The sequence below is a fragment of the Barbus barbus genome (assembly GCF_936440315.1).
Source record: "Barbus barbus genome assembly, chromosome: 9".
NCBI classification, from domain to species: Eukaryota; Metazoa; Chordata; class Actinopteri; order Cypriniformes; family Cyprinidae; genus Barbus; species Barbus barbus.
The window spans coordinates 9,281,315-9,304,642 of record NC_136737.1 but is presented as its reverse complement, the minus strand read 5'-3'; the positions used below and the strand labels follow the sequence as shown (position 1 = coordinate 9,304,642).

Below are 23,328 nucleotides of genomic sequence, written 5' to 3'. Positions count from 1 at the left end.
CAAGTCCTGGAGGTTGGGCAGGTGCACACCAATGATCTTTTCTGCTGTCCTAACAGTCCGTTGCAGTCTTCTTATATCTGATTTGCTGGCTGACCCAAACCAGACAGTTACAGAAGTGCACAGAACCGACTAACAGCTGAGTAAAACTGTCATCTGTGCCTGTAGCGGGTTGAACTTTTTCAGCTGACGAAGGAAGTATAACCTCTGCTGGGCCTTTTTCACAATGGAGTCAATGTGAATGTCCCACTTCAGGTCCTGAGAGATGGTTGTGCCCAGGAACCTCCACAACAACCTGCACCAGATAGCCAGCTGCTCAACCTCTTGTCTGCAAGCAGACTCGTCGCTGTCCTGGATGAGACCAATGACTGTGGTGTCATCTGCAAACTTCAGGAGCTTGACAGAGGGGTCTTTAGATGTGCAGTCATTTGTGTAGAGGGAGAAGAGAAGTGGAGAGAGAACGCAGCCCTGAGGAGTTGATGGTGCGGTTGTTGGATGTGATTTTTGATGTAATTTAAAAACAAATGCTAATATCTTTTTATTAGTTTTGCCTATTATCATGCAACTGGTCTTGAACGATTCCTCGGATCATGCCAAGAACATCAATACCAATTATGTCATAATTCGGTGAACTTCATGTCCTCCATTTTGATTTCTTTTTTAAAACCTCCTCCTGGGCCTTTGGTCCGATTTTCACCAAATTCGACTCCGATCATCTTCAGACCATGTCTTTAATTACTCATTGCTGCATTTTGTCTGATCCTCCCTGCTATGCTTGCTCCTCATTCTGCCTCTGTTGTGCTTGGCCCCTTAATTGCTCATATTTTTGCTGTTGTTTTTGTTTTGATGAGATAGTATCAGTGAATAATATTTTTATTTTTAAAAGTTGAGTAAAAGAACAAATAAGCCACTCCTGTTGATAAGACATGTTAACATCTTGCCTGATCTTTCTTTATGCCTTGAGCGATTTCAGCGACTTACAATCCATCCACACTCAGGCAACATAAGTCTCAGTTTTATCAAGTTGATTTATTGGCTTTATTGTGTGTTTGTACATGGATCCATATGTATAAGCACGGCATGCACATAAACTTTCACATGAATGGCATAGAAATTATACTTTGCAGTCACAAAACACAATCCAAGTAACCTTACGATTACTCTAAAAAGAGAAAATACCTATCTCAAGCAGGGAAAGCATATTGATTTATTTCATATTTAACTGGAAAAAGTCATGAATGGTTCTGTAACTTGAACATTTCAGGTGTTTACAATTTTTCATTTTGTTCTAGTAGACAGACATGAGACAAAAAGTACATTAAGCATGATTTGTCAAAAAAAATTAAAAATAAACACTGATTAGTATGTCATGCAAAGCACAAGTTTATAAGGGTTATAGTGATTATGAACTGCTGTTTTCTCTTCATTTTCTTCAGATCCTGAGAGTGATTCACTTTATATTCACTGAAACCTGTTATAAAAACACAGAAAGAATCAGTAAAAACAACAATTAAAAAAAAAGAAAATAGTAATGAATAAATAATAGTTTTAATAATAATAATGATAATATTAGCTATTGGTTCCCCTGTATGTATGTTCTCCTTCACTGCACTAGGAAAATCAATCATCGGTTATTCTTTCAACAGTAATTATACTTAAATTAAAAATAAAAAACTTTCTCAATTACGTGTAGAAAAATCTCAATTTATTCATTTCCTTCAAAGACTAAATAATTTCATTGTTCGCTCTTGCGGTATGATTTCCATGAAATACTTACACTTTTGCCTTGGTTGCTTATACTTCTTGCAGCAAAAAACACAGTTACAGCCCAAATCAGCAGACCAACACCAGCACCACATATCCCTGATGCAGCACCTGAATGAGGTGGATCTGTAATATTAAAGAGAGACAGTCATTGTTGTGAATGTGTGTCTGATCTAAAACAAACACATCAGCTCTATATAACCTGAGTGAAGATAAAGAGAGACATTACCACTATAGTGAATACCCCACATTTCTCAATAATAGTAAGCTGATTCAAAGAGAAAATCAAAAATACTAACACTAAACAGTAAAGTGTGACTTCTGTGACATATTTTGTTTTCACTGAACCATTTACAACCTCTTGTGTTTCTTATAATGGACAAATACTTCAAACACAAATGTGTTTCTGTGTGACAATATTTGAAATAATGTTAATTTTCTCTACAAAAGTCTCATTTAATATACTCACCACTGACAGTAACACTGATGGTCCTTTGTAAAGAGTGTGGCCTGCTCTTCATGTACAGATGATAATCTCCAGAGTCTGTGGTTCTTGATTTGCTGATGATCAGAGATCCAGTCTGATGGTCTGGCAGCAGTCTGTCTTTGAATCTCCCACCAGCACTAAATAATGAAAACCGATTGGTCTCTTGATGGATTTCAGCCATGAGATGGTCTTCAAACTTCCAAATGATCAGATCGTATCCCTGTATTCCAAGAAGACCAGTGCGTAGAACGACAGAGTGTCCCTCAGTCACTGACACTGCCTTAATTTCATCTGTCACAGCAACAAACACATATAGAGAACAAATATATAGATAAATAATAATGATAAATCACACAGTTAAGCTGGTGATTCATATTAAAAGATACTCACACCCCAGATATTATTCTATTGTTAGTAAATAAATCATTTTACATTTCAATGATTTATTGTATTGCACTGATCATAAATCACATCTATCCACCATTAAGCCATTGAAAGTTAAGCGTAGTCAAGAGGACTCCTAAGTCACTAAAACCGAATCACAAACCATCTTAAAATGACTTGCCGACAATCTGCCTCAGAATGTAGCCTAAACATTTTATTAGCTTTTTCACAATAATTTCCTATTATAAAATATTATATAGATATATGCATATCCACTAATTGTTTATGAGATACAAACATGTAAGAAGCTGACAATTAGCTGAATATATATTTGTTTAATTGGTGAAATAGCCTAGGCTACATTATAAAAACTTTATTTGAATATGGTAGAATTTTTATTTTAAAATCTTTATTTTAATATGGCAACATGATACCTCGTTCTATATATATCACTGAGAGAGACCCATAACCTATCATTGTAAATTAAATTTAGTTATTTTTTTACCTTCTAAAATGGTACATTTAACAGTATTTTACTGTAAAATTACATGAAACATCCGGTCAGATCTTTTACAATTTTTCCTGTAAAACTTTTTTACAGTTTAAAATACACTATTTCCCTTTTGAGGGAACTTCGAACTGCGTCCTCTAGGGGTCGCTATGGAGAACGCTGTCAGCATGACCCATGTCTGAAGCATACATACAAAAACACCACATGTTGGCCGGCGACAGCCTATGACGTCACTACCGGCGCGACCACAGTATAAAGGAGTGCTCGGAAAATACTTCATCCTCTTCTTCGTCTACAGTGACTGTTTTGTTTGAAGCGTGCATTCTACTGGTAAGAACGTTTTTTCTACTGTTACCATGGCGAGCACTAGCAAGGCGTTTAAGAGATGTGTGAATCCGTGTCCTCGTTATTTGACACCTGATGACACACATGATCTTTTGGGTGAGGAGAACGCACGCGATGTCCTCGAGGGGCAATCTGCGTGCACTGTGAGCTTTTTTCTATGAAAAAGCTCTGCTCTCGTCTTTCTCTCTTTTCGAGGAAGGAGGGGCAGCTGTCTGCTTCCCGTGGTTCAAGACCCACTGTTGCAGAGGCACGGGGGAGAATAACTAGGGGCTTGCAGGCGGATCTGGCTGATGAGTTAGAGATGGGGCTTTCCTTCTCGCGCTCATTGGCCGCGAACGAGAGTGAGTTGCTGGATGATGATAATGCAATCTTTCTGACATCATCTGATCCAGTGGCTAGTGCTCTGCTGGGTTATGCCCAGGAAGAGCAGGAGATGTCTGAGGCCGAAGAAGTTGAGACTGAGCCCTCTCAATCCTCCTGCCCTGCATATGACTTGGAGTTGTTGGAGGTTATTGACTTGCCGTGGAAGCGGGCCAAGATGGTGGCGCTTGTCAGGGCTTGTCACTTGATGAAGTAGCTGAGCTGCGCCACACCACGGATTTGGCTCTCCGTGCCACTAAGCAGGCCGCCACTGCTATGGGCAGGTCTATGGCGGCCATGGTGGTAATGGAGAGACATCTGTGGGTAAATCTGGCAGATATTGGGAAGAAAGAGAAGGGCTTTCTTCTCGATGCTGCAGTCTCACCTTCCGAGCTTTTCGGTACCTCCGTCGAGATGGTGGTTGAGAAGTTTAGGGAGGCGAAGGCGCGCTCAGCGGCCTTCAAAACCTTCATTCCAAGAAGGTCCAGGTCTGAGCTCGAACAACGCAGGGGTCCAGGCCCATCTCCATCTGGGGATCAGAGATGGGCATAGAAGGCTAGTGTTGCGACTCGTGCCCCTCCCCCGCCTGCGGGTAGGGCTAGAGGGAGGCACGGGTCAAAGAGAGGTAGGCAAGACCTGAGGGAGGTGATCCAGATGAGGCGTTCTCAACGCTCTCGTCCGGACCAGAGTAAGACTTGAACATCTACTCCCTTCCCTCGGGGGGCCTGTCATCTGCCCTCATCTTCCCCTCTCTAATTCCCCTGCAACCATAGAAACCTGCGCTTGACATTGCAGTCTCTATGCTGGACTTATGATGTTTTGGTTATATTCTATGTTTCATGCCTTCCATGCAAGGATGAGAGCCCTGTTCCCGGCCTCATACCCCTGGATCGAGTTCCCTTTCATTCTGAGAGTTAGGTTCTCCACTCCCCGGAGCTCTGTGATTCAGCGGCCTCAGGTTGTTAAGTCTCTCTCTGCCTCCCTGTTAGGTTGCTCTCCTTGTTGGTCGAGTTAGCATTGCTCCCCTCACTATAAAGGGCCACCTATGAGCATGCTGCTCCCTTCCGAGCATCTGAGTTTCTCTCTCATCCTGAGAATTGGATTCTCTGCTCTGTGGGATCCACCGTGCAGTCATGCCAATGGGTCAGGACCTAGCTACTATCCTTGGCACTTGGCCGTATCCCCTTATGATTCTAAGCCTTCGAGCTCTACCCTGGGTCCGGGAGTCCCGGCCCTTAACAGGTAAGTGTTTTAGAGTATGCAGCTCGGGTCTTTGGCCATAGAGGATAATGTCACTGACAGCCGTCTAACCGTCTAACTCCCATAGCCCGGTAGAGTTGGTACTTAGTGCTCGCCTTTTTTGCTTGGCTTGCACTCCCCTCTGCATGGTGGCGTGGGTATTTCCGTTCCCCATAGTGACCCCTAGAGGGCGCAGTTTGAAGTTCCCTCAAAAGGGAACGTCTCAGGTTACATATGTAACCATGGTTTCCTGAGTAGGGAACGAGACACTAGAGGGCGCAGTTTGAAGTTCCCTCAAAAGGGAACGTCTCAGGTTACATATGTAACCATGGTTTCCTGAGTAGGGAACGAGACACTGCGTCCTCTAGTCTTTGTGCCATGCTTCAGACGCAAGCTTCAGACGAAGAATTGGAGGACGTATTTTCCCGGCGCCCCTTTATATTGTGGTCGTGCCGGTAGTGACGTCATAGGCTGTCGCCGGCCAACATGCAGTGTTTTTGTATGTATGCTTCAGACATGGGTCACGCTGACGGCGTTCCCCATAGCGACCCCTAGAGGACGTAGTGTCTCATTCCCTTCTCAGGGAACCATGGTTACATGCGTAACCTGAGATGTTTTTACAGTGTAATTTGACTGAAGTCATAACAGAGTCAATATATTATATAATTTAATATAATCTACTCACCAACAGCAATATTGAACTTCCTGTGTAAAATCATACTGCTGGTGTTGATCTCCACTTTATAATTTCCGTACTGATCTCTTCGGATGTTTCGTATGGTGAGATCTCCGGTCTGACCATTCAGATCGATGTTACTCCATCTCTCGTCAGCGGCGCCGTTTAAGCCATTAACTTTCACCAGACCATCTCTGGTCCCGAAGTTTGTAAGTTTACCTTCACTGCATTATTTTACTTCGAAATTTTAATTAATATTGGAAAACAACATGTCATGTAAAGGTGTAAATGCTCGAGCATCGATATTTACATATGTCACAGTGTACATCATTTTAATTGGTATCAAGCGTTAGGAACAATGTACTACATGCAACATCAAAGCGGTGAGTTCTGAACTTTCTGAACTGGTTCGCTTTTATCCATTGAAGATGAAAAATACATTGACATAGTTTTAATGGCAATAATCCAGAATGTGTTTTTAAGATTTTAGTCCAAAAGGTGTGATTTAAAGGAATATCAACTAATGCATCTTCGTTTACATATCTTCAGATTGAACAATAATCATGTAAATTTTCCAGTAGGCCTAAATTGTGAACACCAGTGTTGTTTCAGTGGTAAAAGCTATAGGCTACTATAAGGTTTGCTCAAGTTTTATTAACACAATAATCCCACCCCCAGCGTTATTTCTGCAGCGCTGATTGGACAGACATTGAAAACATTCTAACAGCGCACAACCGGCTGTTGTGATGGCCGCATATGCCCGACCTACTAATATTCACTGAACACAGTCAGCCAGAGAAAAGCTAGCAAAATTCTAATGAATTGGAAATGCAGCCAAGGAATAGGCTCCATAATAACAAAGAATATTTGGACTGTTTGTATTCTGCAAATTAGCATTCTGTAAATTTTCAGATTTGTATAGCCTAGGCCTATAGGTGTTTAAGTATTTGTGTTTTTACTAAAGGTGAATTAAATTATGTATGCGCCACTGGCATTACTAAACTAAATTACTGAAAGGATGAGTGTCATTAAAAATGTTTTCTGAACACCAGCCCCCCCCCCCCCCCGTTTGTCAATGTGTGTCTTTTCAAAGGTACTGTCACTAATAAAAATAAAGCTTACAGGATTTTGATTGGTGCCCCTTCAAATTTGAATTATATCTTGTGCAGATGTGTGGCTTTAATGTCACTGCTTTTGTAAACTGCTCTGGCACAATTTCATATATTTATTCCGAAATATATCTTATTTTAAATTAATACAGCAATACTTTACAAAATAGTTAAGGTTATCTTACCATTTTTCTATACTAAGGCATTTAATTTGGATACTCAAACATCAAACGGATAAATGGCATCTTTCTAAAGAGCCCATATTTCTGTCTGTAGTCCAGAGGGTTCATGAACTGTGACTGTTTTAGTTTGTGTAGGTCATGTTTGTGTTTGAGCTCAACTAGTGGGGGCGACAGTTAAAAGGTTAAGTGAGCAATAGGGATGACTTGATCTCCAAACTCCCACAGTATCTGATTCTCTCTCTGTACTTTAACACCAGTGTGTAGAGTGACAGAATCTCCCTCCATCACTGACACTGACTCCACCACATCTGTCTCAACAACAAACACATGAGGAGAACAAACAGAACTTATAATGCTGTAATTTCCACACAATCACACTTTGAAAGATAAGTCTAAATTCTGAGACTGAACAGTTTAATAGACTTTCCTCCATGAAGTTATTTTTTCTGTTTTAAAAATACATTTAAAATTCAAATGCATTTCAGATACAGATTCAAATTTATATACAACTGAAGCTGCTTTGGAATGATGTTGTGTAAAAGATGTAGAAATTTGTATTAAGAAATTGTATATATCTTATTTTGAATGTATTTCTAGTGTCACACTTAAATCCAACACACCAATCTACCTTTCAAATGGATTTCAATATAGCCTCACATCTGATTGTTAATTTGCGCAAAAAAAAGGCTTTTGAACAAATCTCCATAAAAGTATAGTTTCATGTGGTTAAAGAAAAAGATGAAATAAATACAATAAGAAATCATTTAAACAATCGAACAAACTGTAATTCAACACAACATTAATTTTGTATCATTTTGAGAGATCTGATTTGGTCATCAACATCTTTGTTTTGTTTTTTTCTTTTAAAGTTGACATAAAAATAACAAATCTAATAATAATAGCTTAACCCATAATTTTAAAGCTTGTATTCATTCCGCATCATCTAAAAACTGTCCACAGGTGACTGACATGAGTTACTCACCATGGACAGTAACTTGGAATGTCTTCAATTTTGCATCTATGCTCTTGATGTCTACACTATAATGTCCAATGTGTTCAATTCTGATGTTTGTGATGGTCAGAGATCCAGTCTGTTTGTCCAGCTTCAGTCTGTCTTTGAATATCGCACCGGGACCATCATATGTAGAGGGATTTCCATCTGCTTCATTCATTCTAGCTATGATTTCATCACCAAACTTCCATATTATCTTAGTATCCTTCGGTACGTCAGTAATATCAGTATGTAGAGTGACAGAATCTCCCACCATCACTGATACTGATACTACATCTGCATCAACACCAAACACACCTGAAGAACAAGCAGAAACAGTTTTGTTAGATAACATTGTAAACTTGTATATTACTGTAATATTTGTGCTGTAATTACAGTATATTAATGAAAGCAATTTCTCAGGCAAAATAGCCTATTGTTTGTGTACAGTTATATTCCTGTATTGGTACTGGAAAATTACAATATTATATTTGACAATATAGTTTCACGAGCTTGAGCAGTTCTCTAAAGTAATCTTTTTCATTCACACTGTACAGTACAGATGGGATATTATGAGCTAATTTAAAGTTAGTCCCTGAATTTATTTTATTCTTCCTGCATGCTACATTGTTGAAAAATCCAATTAACAAAATGTTGAAAGGACAAAAATATTTAAGTTGAACTAATTGTCTTGCTATAAGACCCCGTTGGCCATTGGGACAAGACCACGAAAACCAGACAAGACCACGAGAACCAGACAAGTCCTCTGCTCAATCTGACCTGTGTTGCAGCCTAGAATTAAACCATGCCATGCTGGTTTCGTCTTGCCAGAGGAGAACTGCCCCGACTGTGCCTCATTGCTCCCAAGGTCTCTACTCAGTTTCTGTCACCGATGGAGTTTCGGACCTGTGCTGCTGTCGCCTTTGGCTTGCTTATTTGGGGACGCTTGGCTGATTGCACAGACATTATTAGAAGAGAGCTGAACTGGATGATGTCAACACTGAATCACCAATGAACTGACTTTAACTGGAAAAATGACTTGTTAATGTCCTCTTGCATTATTGACAAACTATTTTCCTGTTTGACTCTGTAAAGCTGCTTTGACACAATCAGTATCGTATAAAGTGCTATGTAAATAAAAGTTACTTGATTTGATTTTATATACAGTGGGGATCGAAAGTTTGGGAACCCCTTGCAGAATCTGTGAAAATGTGGATAATTTTACCAAAATAAGAGAGATCATACAAAATGCATGTTATTTTTTATTTAGTACTGTCCTGGGTAAGATATTTTCCATAAAAGATGTTTACATATAGTCCACAAGACAAAAAAATAGCTGAAATTATTAAAATAACCACATTCAAAAGTTTGGGAACCCTTGGTTCTTAATACTGTGTGTGGTTACCTGGATGATCTACGACTGTTTTTTTGTTTTGTGATGGTTGTTCATGAGTCCCTTGTTTGTTCTGAACAGTTAGACTGAGCACTGTTCTTCAGAAAAATCCTCCAGGTCCTGCAGAATCTTCAGTTTTCCAGCATCTTTTGCATATTTGAACCCTTTCCAGCAGTAACTGTATGATTTTGAGATCCACCTTTTCACACTGAGGATGATTGAGGGACTCAAACACAACAATTAAAAAAGGTTCAAACATTCACTGATGCTCCTGAAGGAAACACGATGCATTAAGAGCCGGTGGTGAAAACTTTTGAACAGGATGAAGATTTTTCTTATTTTGTTGAAATATCATATTTTTCCATTTAGTACTGCCCTTCTGACGCGACAGAAGATACTTGCATGTTTCCTGGAAGACAAATGAAGTACAATTTACCTTGATCTTCAAATTCAAAAAGTTTTCACCACCGGCTCTTAATGCATCATGTTTCCTTCTGGAGCATCAGTGAATGTTTGAACCTTTTTTAATTGTTGTGTTTGAGTCCCTCAATCATCCTCAGTGTGAAAAGGTGGATCTCAAAATCATACAGTTACTGCTGGAAAGGGTTCAAATATGCAAAAGATGCTGGAAAACTGAAGATTCTGCAGGACCTGGAGGATTTTTCTGAAGAACAGTGCTCAGTTGAACTGTTCAGAACAAACAAGGGACTCATGAACAACCATCACAAAACAAAAAAACAGTCGTAGATCATCCAGGTAACCACACACAGTATTAAGAACCAAGGGTTCCCAAACTTTTGAATGTGGTTATTTTAATAATTTCAGCTATTGTTTTGTCTTGTGGACTATATGTAAACATCTTTTATGGAAAATATCTTACTCAGGACAGTACTAATTAAAAAATAACATGCATTTTGTATGATCTCTCTTATTTTGGTAAAATTATCCACATTTTCACAGATTCTGCAAGGGGTTCCCAAACTTTCGCATGCCACTGTACTGTAACACCTGGTTCTTTTTTTTATTTTTTCCTTTTTTTTTTTTACTTCTGCCTCATTGTAAAGATGTGATTGTGAACAGTAATAATATTTGTAAATGTTTGTTTGCTAACCTTTTGTTTAGCTTGTTTAGTTTTTTCTTAATTCATTCAACAAAGTTTAAACTGAATTTTGCAGTTGTATTACAGAAGTAATGTTTGTCAACTGGAGCTTTAAAGGGATAGTTCACCCAAAAATGAAAATTTGCTGTTAATTGACTGACCGTCAGGCCATCCAAGATGTAGGTGACTTTTTTTCTTCATTCCTGCATGTTTAATGTGTATGCTAAAATGTTATAAATGGAGATTGTTATTAAATAAAGGCTATTATGTGTTGTAAAGTGTGTTTTTAGTGATTGATAAACACAAGTTAATATTTTTTTATAATTTTGTTAAACTATAAAAACATATGTTTATGTAGTTCCCCAGCAATTTCTTATGATGCTCAAATAATAAATCTTAGTTGAGGTAACATAAAAAACACATGGAGTAAACCGCTAAATTTTAATTGACATAAATTGCTGAAGTCTTCTAAATGTTTGACCAATTAAAACATTTTAGTTGAATGGATATTAAACTAGTTCACGGAAGCTTGAACCAACTAAAAAATAACAGTTCAGATAACACTTTGAAGTCAGAAATTGACTGAACGCAAAATTTCTGTGGAACTAGTTACTAAATAATAATTAGTTGAAACCGCTTGAATTTTTTTACAGTGTACATGTTCCTGCAATGCTAAATTACATTTTGTGTCATAGTTTACAAATACTCTTTGCAAATACCTATTTGCCATAAAACCAGTCGTTTTACTGAGCTCAATCTCAGTCTCTTAATACACCAATTTTGGCAGCAGTCTAGTATATTTACAAAATACAGTAGCTTTGTAAGTATTTCAGTTTGTCATAATGTTGGTAATGCAAGTAAACAGATTTGTTGCATTGTGTCTCTTGAAAATCAAGCCTAATGTGTCTTGTAATTTCTACAATGCATGCAAATTATGTCTATTCTGATTCTTTGGATTTATGTTATTGGATATTATTAAATGACTCAACAAAACTCAGCACACAAGCATGGATGCTTCACATTGACACACAAAGACTGAACAAATGGCACAATGTATAGCATACATTTTATTTGCTGCTTTAATGTAAAATATTTATTTTATTTTTTGAATAAACATTGGGGTGACATACCTATTCTGAACAAGTACAACTTGCAAAAACAAGTAAAAACTCACCGAAGGTAGGCCTAATGTTAGCAGGACAGGTTGCAACAACATCAGTCATCTAATTACGAGCTCGATGGAAATTGGAAGCCACACCCTGAATGTAAGCAACAGTAACTCAACCGGTGTTACAAGATTTTCGGTTTCAGTGGGTGGAGTGTAGCATTTGGACCAATCACACACACTATTTTTCATTTGTTTTAACAAATCAATTAGTTATTAGATTAACAAATAATCACAGATCCCTCACCCAATACACATACTGGGTGCCCATATGTCTGTAAATGACTCCAGGCCCCCGGTTCCATGGCAACCAATCTGATAACACTAGTTTTATTGCTCAAAGGAATGCGGGCAGAGCAACACTCACTTCATTTCCCCTTGGGAAAGAAACATTATGCCATAAAAATGGAATCTTCTCTAAGTAATTTATAGAAAAACCGGTAAGGCTTTAGATTACAGCCCGCAATGTACAGCGTAATTAAACAGAATTTACAGTGTACCTATTTGTAACTATAGAGTACCTCCACAGAACCTACTCATAGGTATAAGGGAACAATATGCAACGTTTGGGGAATAAGGGGGTAATAACCTGCGGAATTATAAAGCATTTATACTGTAAGTATTTTATAACTAAAGGGTACCTATTCGGAAATTACGTGAATGTAGAGTCAGCATAAATTAAATCCTTATGATTTTCCGCATCAGCATAATTTAAAGCTGAACGTACATGTAGGTAAACGTCAAAAATTGTGGAATAATGGGGTAATTACTTGGAAAATTAAAGTATTTACACTGTTAGTATTTCATAAGGAGGTGTAACTATTCTAGGATTAGGGGAGGGCGGGGACGGTTGCAACGGGGGACAGTTGCAACATGGCTTATTTCTACAATCTGGAATGAGCTACAGTAATGATATTCATACTGCACATGCTAAATCACCCCCCTCCCCATCCTTCCTGGATGAAATTAGGCACATGTGACCTTTCCTTTTACCAAAAATAATTTTCATGGTAAAAAAAGTATTTTTTTAATCATCAGATTTTTTTTGTCATACTGTCAAAGATGTTTGCGTGAAGCATTGTAAGAACATTTCATTTATATCTGTGTTTTCTTAGCTTCTAATAGCTAGCATGTGTCAAAGATATTGTGTCAAGCTATTATACCAAGTTTTATCACGGCTGTCAAGGGTGGGGACAGTTGCAACATGTTGTTGCAACCATCCCAACATGCTGTCCCTTACCACGACATTGATCCACTTGGTTAACTGCTAGTTGGTTAACTGCTATTCTAAGTTCATGCAACTGGCCTTAGTTTCACAGATGTTAACAGAAGTAGGCTATTATTAAGTTTTAGTGTCTTGATTCTGATTAAATTAATATTTTGTAGTTCAAATGTATTGTCATAATTAACCAAGACAAGGTTGTTACATGTTACTTGATTTTTTTTTCTTCCATTTACTATTCTTTGTTTTTATACAGCCAATTTAACTTATTAAAGACCATGTCTATGCACAAATAAAATAAAGAAAATGCTAAATTATATTTAAGAATGGTTTTAATTACATTTTAATGAATGTTGCAACTGCCCCTGTGGACTGTTGCAACCGTCCCCTGTTGTGGGGTCAGTTGCAACATTTGACTTTCTATTCCAGTATAATTTGTCTATTCAAGTATAAATTATGTGTATATAATCGTGGATGAGTAGCTGACTGATGTTGCTTTATTGTATTAAAATTCTGGCTTTCTAATGCAAGCAGTCTCTGAAAAACTAAAGGAAATACAAAAAAGTGTTGCAACCGTCCCCACCTGGTTATATCCTACTGTGTTAGGCAACAATATTATGATTTAGAGCAATTTGCCTTATTGTAATAAAACAAAATATATGATGCAACATATTTTTACACTACGTACTGGGTAGCCTACTTTTTGTATTATTACAACATATATATCTTACATGACATTGATACAAATAGTAAACTGTATACTATAGCCTAGTATAATTTAGTAATTATAATGAATTTAAAAAACTTCATTGTCTTTATAAATTTTAACAGTTTACTAAAGAATATAAGCTATATTATTTATGTGGTGTCATGGAGATTACTGAACTCAGCTGTACGTATGGGGTGATGAGCATCTGATATGATTTGGTTTAGAAATTCCCATATGAAAATTTACCTGATGAAAGAGTATTGCTTATGGCCATCTCAGCAGCGAGTCAGTTCACCAGAATTGAACTGTCGAGGTGCAATACAGTGGAAAAGTAGATTACCTGTTTCCAGCTCCTCCCAGGATAAATAACAACATAATACACAACACGTATAATTACTGTATAATTGATGTTTTTTTTATAGCTGTAGTGCTGTTGGTGCAATTTGGGCTTCCGTATGTGGATTGAGGCAAGTAGAATAAAATGCACTACAACCTTTTTCTTAACTACTGTGCAAACATACACCCTTGTTACGTGTAGTTATTGTGTAAGTGTAACATCCGCAGGCTGTAATCTAAAGTGAAGCCTTGTTACCCTCTTGTTACGTGTAGTTACTGTGTAAGTGTAACATCCCTCTTGTTAAATGTAGTTATTGTGTAAGTGTAACATCTCTTTGTTACGTGTAGTTACTGTGTAAGTGTAACATCCCTCTTGTTACGTGTAGTTACTGTGTAAGTGTAACATCCCTCTTGTTACGTGTAGTTACTGTGTAAGTGTAACAGCCCTCTTGTTACGTGTAGTTACTGTGTAAGTGTAACATCCCTCTTGTTACATGTAGTTATTGTGTAAGTGTAACATCCCTCTTGTTACATGTAGTTATTGTGTAAGTGTAACATCCCTCTTGTTACATGTAGTTATTGTGTAAGTGTAACATCCCTCTTGTTACATGTAGTTACTGTGTAAGTGTAACATCCCTCTTGTTACATGTAGTTACTGTGTAAGTGTAACATCCCTCTTGTTACGTGTAGTTACTGTGTAAGTGTAACAGCCCTCTTGTTACGTGTAGTTATTGTGTAAGTGTAACAGCCCTCTTGTTACGTGTAGTTACTGTGTAAGTGTAACATCCCTCTTGTTACATGTAGTTATTGTGTAAGTGTAACATCCCTCTTGTTACGTGTAGTTACTGTGTAAGTGTAACATCCCTCTTGTAATGATTTCCAGGACATGCGTGGAGAATTTCAGTTGACGCTCCTTGTATCTCAGCAGGTTTAATGGAATATTTGAAAAAAGTAAATAAAAAAATATATATTAAAAGTAATAAAATAAAATATTTTATTAGATATTTACAGCGTTGCATAAACCTATGCCTAAACTACATTTGTTCATAATCATTTTAACAATTTTGTTTTGTTCACACAAACCTTACACGTTTTGTGCAGTCATCACTGACTGAATGATTGCAGGCATTCTTTGTGTAATGTTAGCATAAAGCACAGCAAACCTCAGCTATTGTATACATTGATTTCAGTTTGTTGTGCTGTTCATTTGTTGCTCGCAAATCTTTAAAACTGTATCTTATTAATTGTTATCATTTGTTGAATACATTACTGCATGCTACAAATGAAATTAACCTATATGAATGTATCTGTGGACATATTGTTTTGTATAGGGTGTGATGATCCATGTCTTAACTTACTCTGTTCAACATTCTACGTGTTGTTTGATTATAAACTATCATACACTGCTGGGAAAAAAAAAAAAAAAGTTTCTAAAATTGTCATTGTTTTTTTCATGTTTCCAATATATAATATTTAAACATTTGTACAAACAAATGTAAATGTAAGATTATCACAAGTAAATGTTTAAGGTTACCCTTGCAGAGTGAAACCAAGAATCCCAGAACACCTGCATGATTATGTCTACACTGATTTCCAACAGTAGTGCAGATATAGACATGTGAACCAACAACCATTTCAATTATTTATAGTTATACTCTTCTGTTACCTTTTATGTTTTAAAATGGTCATCCTCTGGCAATTAATGAAATAAAGTTCACCACCATACTTATTATTATTATTATTATTTTGCAACATGTTATTCTCTGTCATCTGTTCTTTGACCATGTGATGTACTGTACCTGGATGATACACAATGATCCTTTATACAAATAAATGATCTATTTTGATGCACACCAAACACTCATTCAACATTATAAGTCATAAAGTTTCATAAACATATATATTCTTAATTAGGCTTAAAATTGTTACATGTCTGGTTTTCTGTTTTCCCCTGTGACTGTTCCGTGTCGGGTTTTCTGTTTTCCCCTTTGACCTAGTTCAGTTTGATTAGTCATTGTGTTCACCTGTCCTCCCCAATTATCTGCCCCTTTATAAGTTCCTGTGTTTGTTAGTCTGACCGTCGGTTATTGTTGCTATCATTGATGTGTGTGCACTCCCCTGTTTGTATCTGCTCCTGGAATCCTGATTAAAGGAAAAACTATTGTATATCCTCGTCGTGCGCTCCTTGTTCCGCACAGCATCGTAACAGAATAACCGACCGAAACAGTAAGATTGTGGCGTGTTTTTTCCCCGTTTTGTTTCCCGTTTTTGTCAAGTTTTTTATTTTTTATGGATCCCGCTGTCCTCGTCATCCTGCTGGAGCAGGGGGACCGCTCTCTCGAGGACCACACCGAGGATTTTTTGTTCCTGGCCAACTTCACACACTTCCCGGACTACTGCCTCTGCACGTTCTACAAAGCTGGACTGAACAACACCACACGTGGGCAGTTGTCCGGGGACGGTCCTCGAGAGAGCCTCGCCGCATTTATCGAGTGGGTGCTGGTGTCTTGCAGATCACAACTCACCGTGGACATCGCAGATAATGACACCAGCCCCACTCGGGACCCAGTGCCCAGTCCGCTACCACCCCGCAGCGCGGAGCTGCCCGAGCCCACCGCAGACGGAGAGCCAGAGCCTGCCGCGGTCGTTGAGCCATCTCCATCTGGAGCGACAGAGCTACCGATCGTCCCGGAGCCCGAGCCCCAAGTGTCTGACCAGGTGCGAGAGCCGGCAGTTCAACCGACGGTGGATGAAGCTGTGGAGATCGCGAGGGCGATGGAACGCCCCGCCCACGGCGCCACCGCTGAGGGTGAGCATGAACTGGACCTGGGAAACCTCATTGACTTTCACACTGACACAATCATCCTTAAGCCAGCTCCTATGTTAGATTTCTGGGAAGTTATCCCACCCAACCTCCCTCTCCCACCGCCTCTCATTGACCTGGTCCCTACTCCAACACCCTCATCGCCTGAGTTCGTCAGCCCCTCTGCTCACCCTCAGCTCACCATCTGTGGCGTGGGTTCGCCGCGGGTCTGCCGACCTCCAGCTCTGTTGGCGTTGAGTCTGGAGGATCCCTCGTCTCCGCCCTCAGCCTCCGAGACCCAGACTCCGCCTCAGTCCGGCGACCCTGCGGCTCCACCATGCCTTCAAGCTCCCTCGGCTCCACCGGATCCCGTCTACCCACCAGCTCCACCGGGCTCCCTCGTCCTTCCGGCTCCGCATTGGTCAGTCGTCCCCCTACCTGCACCTCAGGACTACTCTCCTTGGGCTGCGCCCCGTCCCTTCGTCCCTCCGGCTCCGTTGGGCTCCTCCTTCCCTCCTGCTCCACCTATGTCCTCTGTCGCTCCGGCTCCGCCGCGGCCATCCGGATCTCCGCCTGCGCCGAGGTCGCCGAAGACATCTGCTCCGCCTTGGACCTCCGGATCTTCGGCGTCACCCTGGCTCTTTGGCTCTCTGTCTCCACCTCGGGCTCCACCACCACCTGCTCCGCCGCCGTTGGTCGGCCCCATGGAGTCGGCGGTCACTCCTCCACCATGGCTCCTCCCTCCGTCGGCTCCCCCGTGGGCCACCATCTGGACTGTGGCCTGGGTGTTCATCTGGCCCCTCCTGTTCCTGGCTCCCCCTTGGCTCCTCCCACCCTCCACTCCCCCATGGACTTATTGTTTGGATTCTATGTTTTTTTTTTTTTTTTTTTTTTTTTTTTTTTCTGCCACCCTCCTGTTCCACATCCTCCTCCAGAGCCCCCACCCTCCCTCCTCAGTTGTTATGTTACGGCGTGAGGTCACGCCTTGCCGGGAGGGGGCGAAATGTTACATGTCGGGTTTTCTGTTTTCCCCTGTGACTGTTCCGTGTCGGGTTTTCTGTTTTCCCCTTTGACCTAGTTCAGTTTGATTAGTCATTGTGTTCACCTGTCCTCCCCAATTATCTGCCCCTTTATAAGTTCCTGTGTTTGTTAGTCTGACCGTCGGTTATTGTTGCTATCATTGATGTGTGTGCACTCCCCTGTTTGTATCTGCTCCTGGAATCCTGATTAAAGGAAAAACTATTGTATATCCTCGTCGTGCGCTCCTTGTTCCGCACAGCATCGTAACAAAAATAGAGGCATTTTTTTTGTAAATTAGCATTTAAAAGTTTTGGGATTACGTTGTTGTTGTTTTTTATTATTATTTTAAGATTATTTTTTTTTTTAAGAAATATGCTTTTGTTTGACAGGGATGCATTAAATTAATAAAAATGTCAGTAAGTACATTTATAATGTTACAAATAAATACTGTTTTTCTGAACTTTCAATTCATCAAGGAATCCTGTCACTAGGCCTAATGGTTTCCACACTTCATTAAGCACAATTGTCAACTGTGATTATAATCAGAAATGTTTCTTGAGCAGCAAATCAGAATATTAGAACGAATTCTGAAAGATGACACTGAAGAGGAAAAATCGAACTCTGACATCACAGAGAAAAACCTCAGAACAGTAATCAGAATCAGATTTATAGCCAAAGTGTGTTTACAAGGAATTTGTCTTGGTGACAGGAGCTACCAGCGCAAAGAAAATAATAATAATAATACAGACATAGTGCAGACATACACATATTTTGACATACATATAAATGATAATTATCTTTTTTTTTTTTCAAAATATTCCTTTAAACCTGCTGAGATACAAGGGGCATAAACTGAAATTCTCAGTTCCACGCGCATGTCCGGGAAATCATTAATATTATTCATGCATACTCCGCCCCCTGAAACCGAAAATCTTGGAAACCAAAAATCTCGTAACACCGGACTAGAGTTCAATAGAGAGACTGAGCGACTGATTGAGAGAGTGACTTATTTATGTGTCATATGTATTATATTTATGTATTATATATATATTTTTTTTTTCTTCTGTTCCGTTAAAACAGTAGGGCATGCGTTAGTATTGCAGACTGTTTTCGTGCAAAATAGTAACGCTAAGAGTATTACAGGCCGTCAGCGCCCTCTACTGTTTACTACTAAACACAAACAACTTACCCTCAGAATACCTTTACAATGTTGCTGTCGCTTGTCTGTTTTCGATGTATACTGAAAACGAATAGCCTATGTTAAATTAATAATAAAAAAAAATAAGTTACTCACCGTTCACGAGTAATAAAACCCAAAAAAGGAAGGTATTACTCATACTGATGTCGCTTCAGACCGCGTCTAAACTACAACAGCATTGATTCAGAGCACGGATGACTGACTCCTATCAAACCTCCCAAGTCACGTGGTTTCTTTAGAACGCGGGGGTGTAGACCTACTATTTCGAAACTACCTGCAAACGTTCCAAAGTCGACCTTGGCTTCATCAAAATCATTAAAGCTCGTTTAGGCGTGTCTTCTGTATAGTCAGTAAAATAAATGCTGAACATTTTGTTGAAACTGAACTTTAATAAAGATTGTGAAAATTTGTTATGAATTTGTGAAAATGATTATGGATGGTAATCCATTTTTATTGCAAAACAAATGTATTATTCCTTGCATTAAAAATGTCACAGTAATCCAGTACAGACATTCAGCGTAATTCAAAAATTAATTAATTCATGAATAAATTAATAATAATAATATAAACAAAATAAAAAGGTTTTAAAAACGTTGCTTTAATTAATGAAAAAGTACCACGCCTGATTATGAAAACAAAACCCGACGTAACTGTAACTTTTGAGAGATATTTTAAAGTTTATATATACATATAGTTTTCTGAATTCAAAACGAAAATAAATAGGCTACATAAGAAGCTAAATGAATAGCCATTAAAAAGAAATAAAAAATAAAAATACTGCATGCCATCACATAGGCCTACAACCAAGAAAACCTCTTGTAATGAATATAAAAACTAATGTAAGGCCTTCTTACATGAATCTCGTCCCCTCAAAACAACTTTATTTTGGAATAAAAATAGTCAATTCAGTTTGATGCTTTTGAGACTCTAGCAGCTCCTAATCTGAGTCAAACCTCAGTTTAGTGACAGAATGACCCAAATGAATGAGGGTTCTCTTGAGAGGACAAATGTCTCCTTCCTGTTTACTGCTGCATGTGTGTAGTTGATTTATAGACAATAGCCTAGATTCTTTTCTATGAAGACACATTTCCACTCTACACAAATATATACATTATAAAATAAAGCAGTGAATCCATAAACAGTCCGATTTGATTTTTATCAAACAAAATTCATACACTTAATATGTTCTTCTTTATTGTGTGTCTGGGATCCTTATTCCGTAAAATCAATATCATGGTTTCTGTAGAAGCAAGTTATAAACTTTTATTACTATTTTATGGTGTTATACAAGGCTAGATAAAGGGATATAAAGCGAGATGAGAAACTGAGCTGCGACACCAGCTGTTGGCTACACAATCGCGCGCAGTCGCGCACTTCACGGAAGCGCGCAGACTGAAAGAGTTGGGTTTTTATCTGCTTGACTCACCGCAAGTTATCTCCACAGTGTTTATGACAATGAAACGTCGTTAAACGCGATTCTGTCGTGTTTTTTTCCAGACATTAAGGATCAACCATTGACGGATCTATCTCACACTGTTGAAGAAAATGATTCACGGGCTTGTTTTGTTCTGTTTAAGTTTTTTCCCTCTGATTGGTGAGTAATAAATGTAGGCTATCCATGGCCTCGGTGTTAGATTAGCTATAGGCTAATATTATTTAAAACATTTAAGCTAAGGGTTCAAATGATTTAAATATTTAAGTTGACGTTTAGATTTAGCCTATTTAATTGTGATCTCTAGGCGCTGAGACAGATGAGCTCATGTCAGCGATGGAGGGAGGGTCTTTCACTCTCCGAACTGGTTTCACTGAAATGCAGGGCGATCATGAGATCGAGTGGCGCTTTGGATCCAGCAGAACTCGTATTATCAAAACAGTTGCGGGAGACATTTTTACAAACGATATCACGACATTCAGAGACAGAGTGCAGATCGAAAGACAGACTGGAGATCTCACCATCACAAACATCACTAAAGAACACACTGGAGTTTATGAACTGAGTATCGATCTCGGACAGACAGAGTTGCAGAAAAAATTCATTGTCACTGTTTATGGTGAGTAGCATATTACACATGTAAACAGTAGCCTACTTAAATTTATATTTACTTAACACCCCTCCTACCTACTGTGAGTTGTAGGCTACTTATTCTTGAATTTATTTGTTTTTTTACTCTCCAGCTCCTGTGCCTGTTCCTGTCATCACCAGATACTCCCCTCAATGTTCATCATTATCATCATCATCATCAGGGTTCAAAAGTGTGCTGCTGTGTTCAGTGGTGAATGTGGGTCATGTGACTCTCTCCTGGTACAAAGGAACCAGTTTATTGTCCAGCATCAGTGCGTCTGATCTCAGCATCAGTCTACCTCTGGAGGTGGAATATCAGGATAGAAACAGCTACAGCTGTGTGGTGAATAATCCTGTCAGCACCCAGACTAAACATTTGGACATCAATCAACTTTGTCAGACATGTGCAGGTAGAACATTGGTGATATTAGTGTTTCTTCACAGTACCTTAAGTACCAGTACTTGATACCTTAAACCAGTATGAGTAGACATGTCAAAGTCTATAATGCAGTTTTTAATTTAGAGCCTACTTCTTTCTACAGACTGTGACAACTGGAGTCAAAAGGAGCTGTGATCCAATTGGTCGTCTCTGTTGTGGTGGGCGTGGCTGCTGTTGCTGATGTTGTTGTGTTCTGGTTTATCACATCAGGGGCCTGTACCATGAAGCCGGATTAGCTGGCTAGCCAGGTAAATTTCAATTTAGTTTTTGCACCAATCCTGGGTTTTAGGTACCATGAAAGTGGCTTGGCTTTTAGCTGCTTTCACTGCCATAGTAACTTACACTCCATGGCTATCCTGTTCCGTGGCAGGTTATGTTCTGAGTAAGAGAACTCAAACTGAAATTGGACCAGATGTGAGCAAAGTGACATATGTCTGACAAAAAAAAGTCACTCCCCCAGTTTCTCTTCCTACAAATTAAAGATCACTATGAAGTACCTTAAAAAAATACAACAAAATAGTCTGGCTTCAATGATAATTACAATTTACATATGATTTATATAATTATTATACAATTTATATTATTACTCCATTATACACAAGCACCTTTAGTTTAACAATTATTATAAAGCATTCATTTTAAATGAATATTAATATTTACAGATCATATGTAATATAAATAAGTGGTAGAATCAATAGATAACGCTTTAAAAATGGCTTACATGTTTGAGTCTCTATCACTATATATTATCAACTATTTATACTACGGGGCCGTTGAATGCTTGAATCTGATTGGCTGACGAACGTTCTGAGGTGTGCAATTATTTTCAGGGAAACGCACGGCGAACGTAGTTCCAGGCAGCTCTCTTGACCGCATTACAGTTCCATATCACTTCGCATAGTTAACTGTAATAACGGAAATTAGCATACAGTAGTGCTAACGTTACCTATACAGCACACAGGACTAACAAAAACAACAACATGACAGACATTTCTCACTAGCGAGGTAATAACAGCGCTGCATCTTAAAGCAGACTTACAGTTTAGAGACGGTGCTTCAGAACACTGTTGAGGGACACACAGAGGTAGCCTAATTCATACAAGCTCTCTCTCTCTCTCTCTCTCTCTCTCTCTCTCTGTTTCTCTTTCTGTGTCTCTGTCTCTCTCGCTCTCTTTCTAATAACTTCATTATTAACTGCATTAGTCTGCTATCAACGGCTCAAGCCTCCATTGCCAGCTTTAAAATGACGTTTTGGAACTAGCAAAAGAGTCGTTGGATGAGATGCGGAAGAAATAATCCTACTCACAATAGCGATTTAAGTAGAAAAACCGGACGAATCCCTTGAAATATATCATCTGATCGATGTCTTGAGGTGTGGCAACCGTAGTATAAGCGGAATAATTGACTCCGGACCATTGAATTATTAGAAAAATAATGCACACCCGAGGTGTAACGGCCACTCCGCTTCGCGTCGTGGCCGCATCACCACCTCGGGTGTGCATTATTTTTCTAATAATTCAACGGCCCGTCGTCAATTATTCCTTACATAAATTAAGTTCACAAGTTTCACTTGTGACTGCACTGATAGAGCAAGATAATTTCCTTTATTTGTCCTTTCCTTTCGTGGACAAGTACTTCAGTGGAAATGCATTTAAATTCATCATATTCTTTAATCTCTTAAACTTTCACAAAAGAGTTTTGAATCTCGCTGGCTCTCTCGCGAGAAGTGAATCATACATGCTCTGTGTTGTGATTGGCTGTTCACCGCTGATGTCACACATTCATGTGCACGCTCCATTAACTCAGGATCAAGCCTGAGTTGATAGATAAAGTTGAT

The 23,328-nt window shown here is 38.9% G+C and overlaps 2 protein-coding genes across 3 annotated transcripts; one reads left to right on the top strand and one right to left on the bottom strand.

Annotated features, from left to right (window-relative positions):
* Nucleotides 1-1,008: 1,008 nt before the first annotated feature.
* On the bottom strand, nucleotides 1,009-19,170 carry LOC306875088 (uncharacterized protein). 2 transcript variants are annotated; one of them, XM_079425490.1, is made up of 5 exons: nucleotides 19,087-19,170; nucleotides 8,037-8,363; nucleotides 2,231-2,539; nucleotides 1,775-1,887; nucleotides 1,009-1,468 (listed from the first exon to the last, which is right to left on the bottom strand). In XM_079425490.1, exons 1-5 carry the CDS (start codon nucleotides 19,127-19,129, stop codon nucleotides 1,448-1,450), a joined length of 813 nt encoding a protein of 270 aa, XP_079281616.1. In that variant the 5' UTR covers nucleotides 19,130-19,170; the 3' UTR covers nucleotides 1,009-1,447. The 2 variants fall into 2 exon arrangements, with proteins under 2 accessions (XP_079281616.1, XP_079281615.1); XM_079425489.1 differs by lacking the exon at nucleotides 19,087-19,170 and adding an exon at nucleotides 11,712-11,768 and having other exon boundaries at nucleotides 1,016-1,468.
* Nucleotides 19,171-20,362: 1,192 nt separating this feature from the next.
* Nucleotides 20,363-21,991, top strand: LOC306875101 (CD48 antigen-like). The gene is made up of 4 exons (XM_079425509.1): nucleotides 20,363-20,584; nucleotides 20,730-21,041; nucleotides 21,166-21,462; nucleotides 21,595-21,991. Exons 1-4 carry the CDS (start codon nucleotides 20,536-20,538, stop codon nucleotides 21,624-21,626), a joined length of 690 nt encoding a protein of 229 aa, XP_079281635.1. The 5' UTR covers nucleotides 20,363-20,535; the 3' UTR covers nucleotides 21,627-21,991.
* The last annotated feature ends 1,337 nt before the right edge of the window (nucleotides 21,992-23,328 follow it).

Bases quoted from the DNA above. Each gene is read 5' to 3' on its own strand.
- LOC306875088 (XM_079425489.1), bottom strand. From the start codon at position 11,760: ATGACTGATGTTGTTGCAACCTGTCCTGCTAACATTAGGCCTACCTTC. The intron at 2,540-8,036 runs GTGAGTAACTCA...TTGCTGTGACAG, and splicing joins ATTCCAAGTTACTGTCCATG to ATGAAATTAAGGCAGTGTCA. The intron at 1,888-2,230 runs GTGAGTATATTA...TTAATATTACAG, and splicing joins CATCAGTGTTACTGTCAGTG to ATCCACCTCATTCAGGTGCT.
- LOC306875101 (XM_079425509.1), top strand. From the start codon at position 20,536: ATGATTCACGGGCTTGTTTTGTTCTGTTTAAGTTTTTTCCCTCTGATT. The intron at 20,585-20,729 runs GTGAGTAATAAA...TGTGATCTCTAG, and splicing joins AAGTTTTTTCCCTCTGATTG to GCGCTGAGACAGATGAGCTC. The intron at 21,042-21,165 runs GTGAGTAGCATA...TTTACTCTCCAG, and splicing joins ATTCATTGTCACTGTTTATG to CTCCTGTGCCTGTTCCTGTC.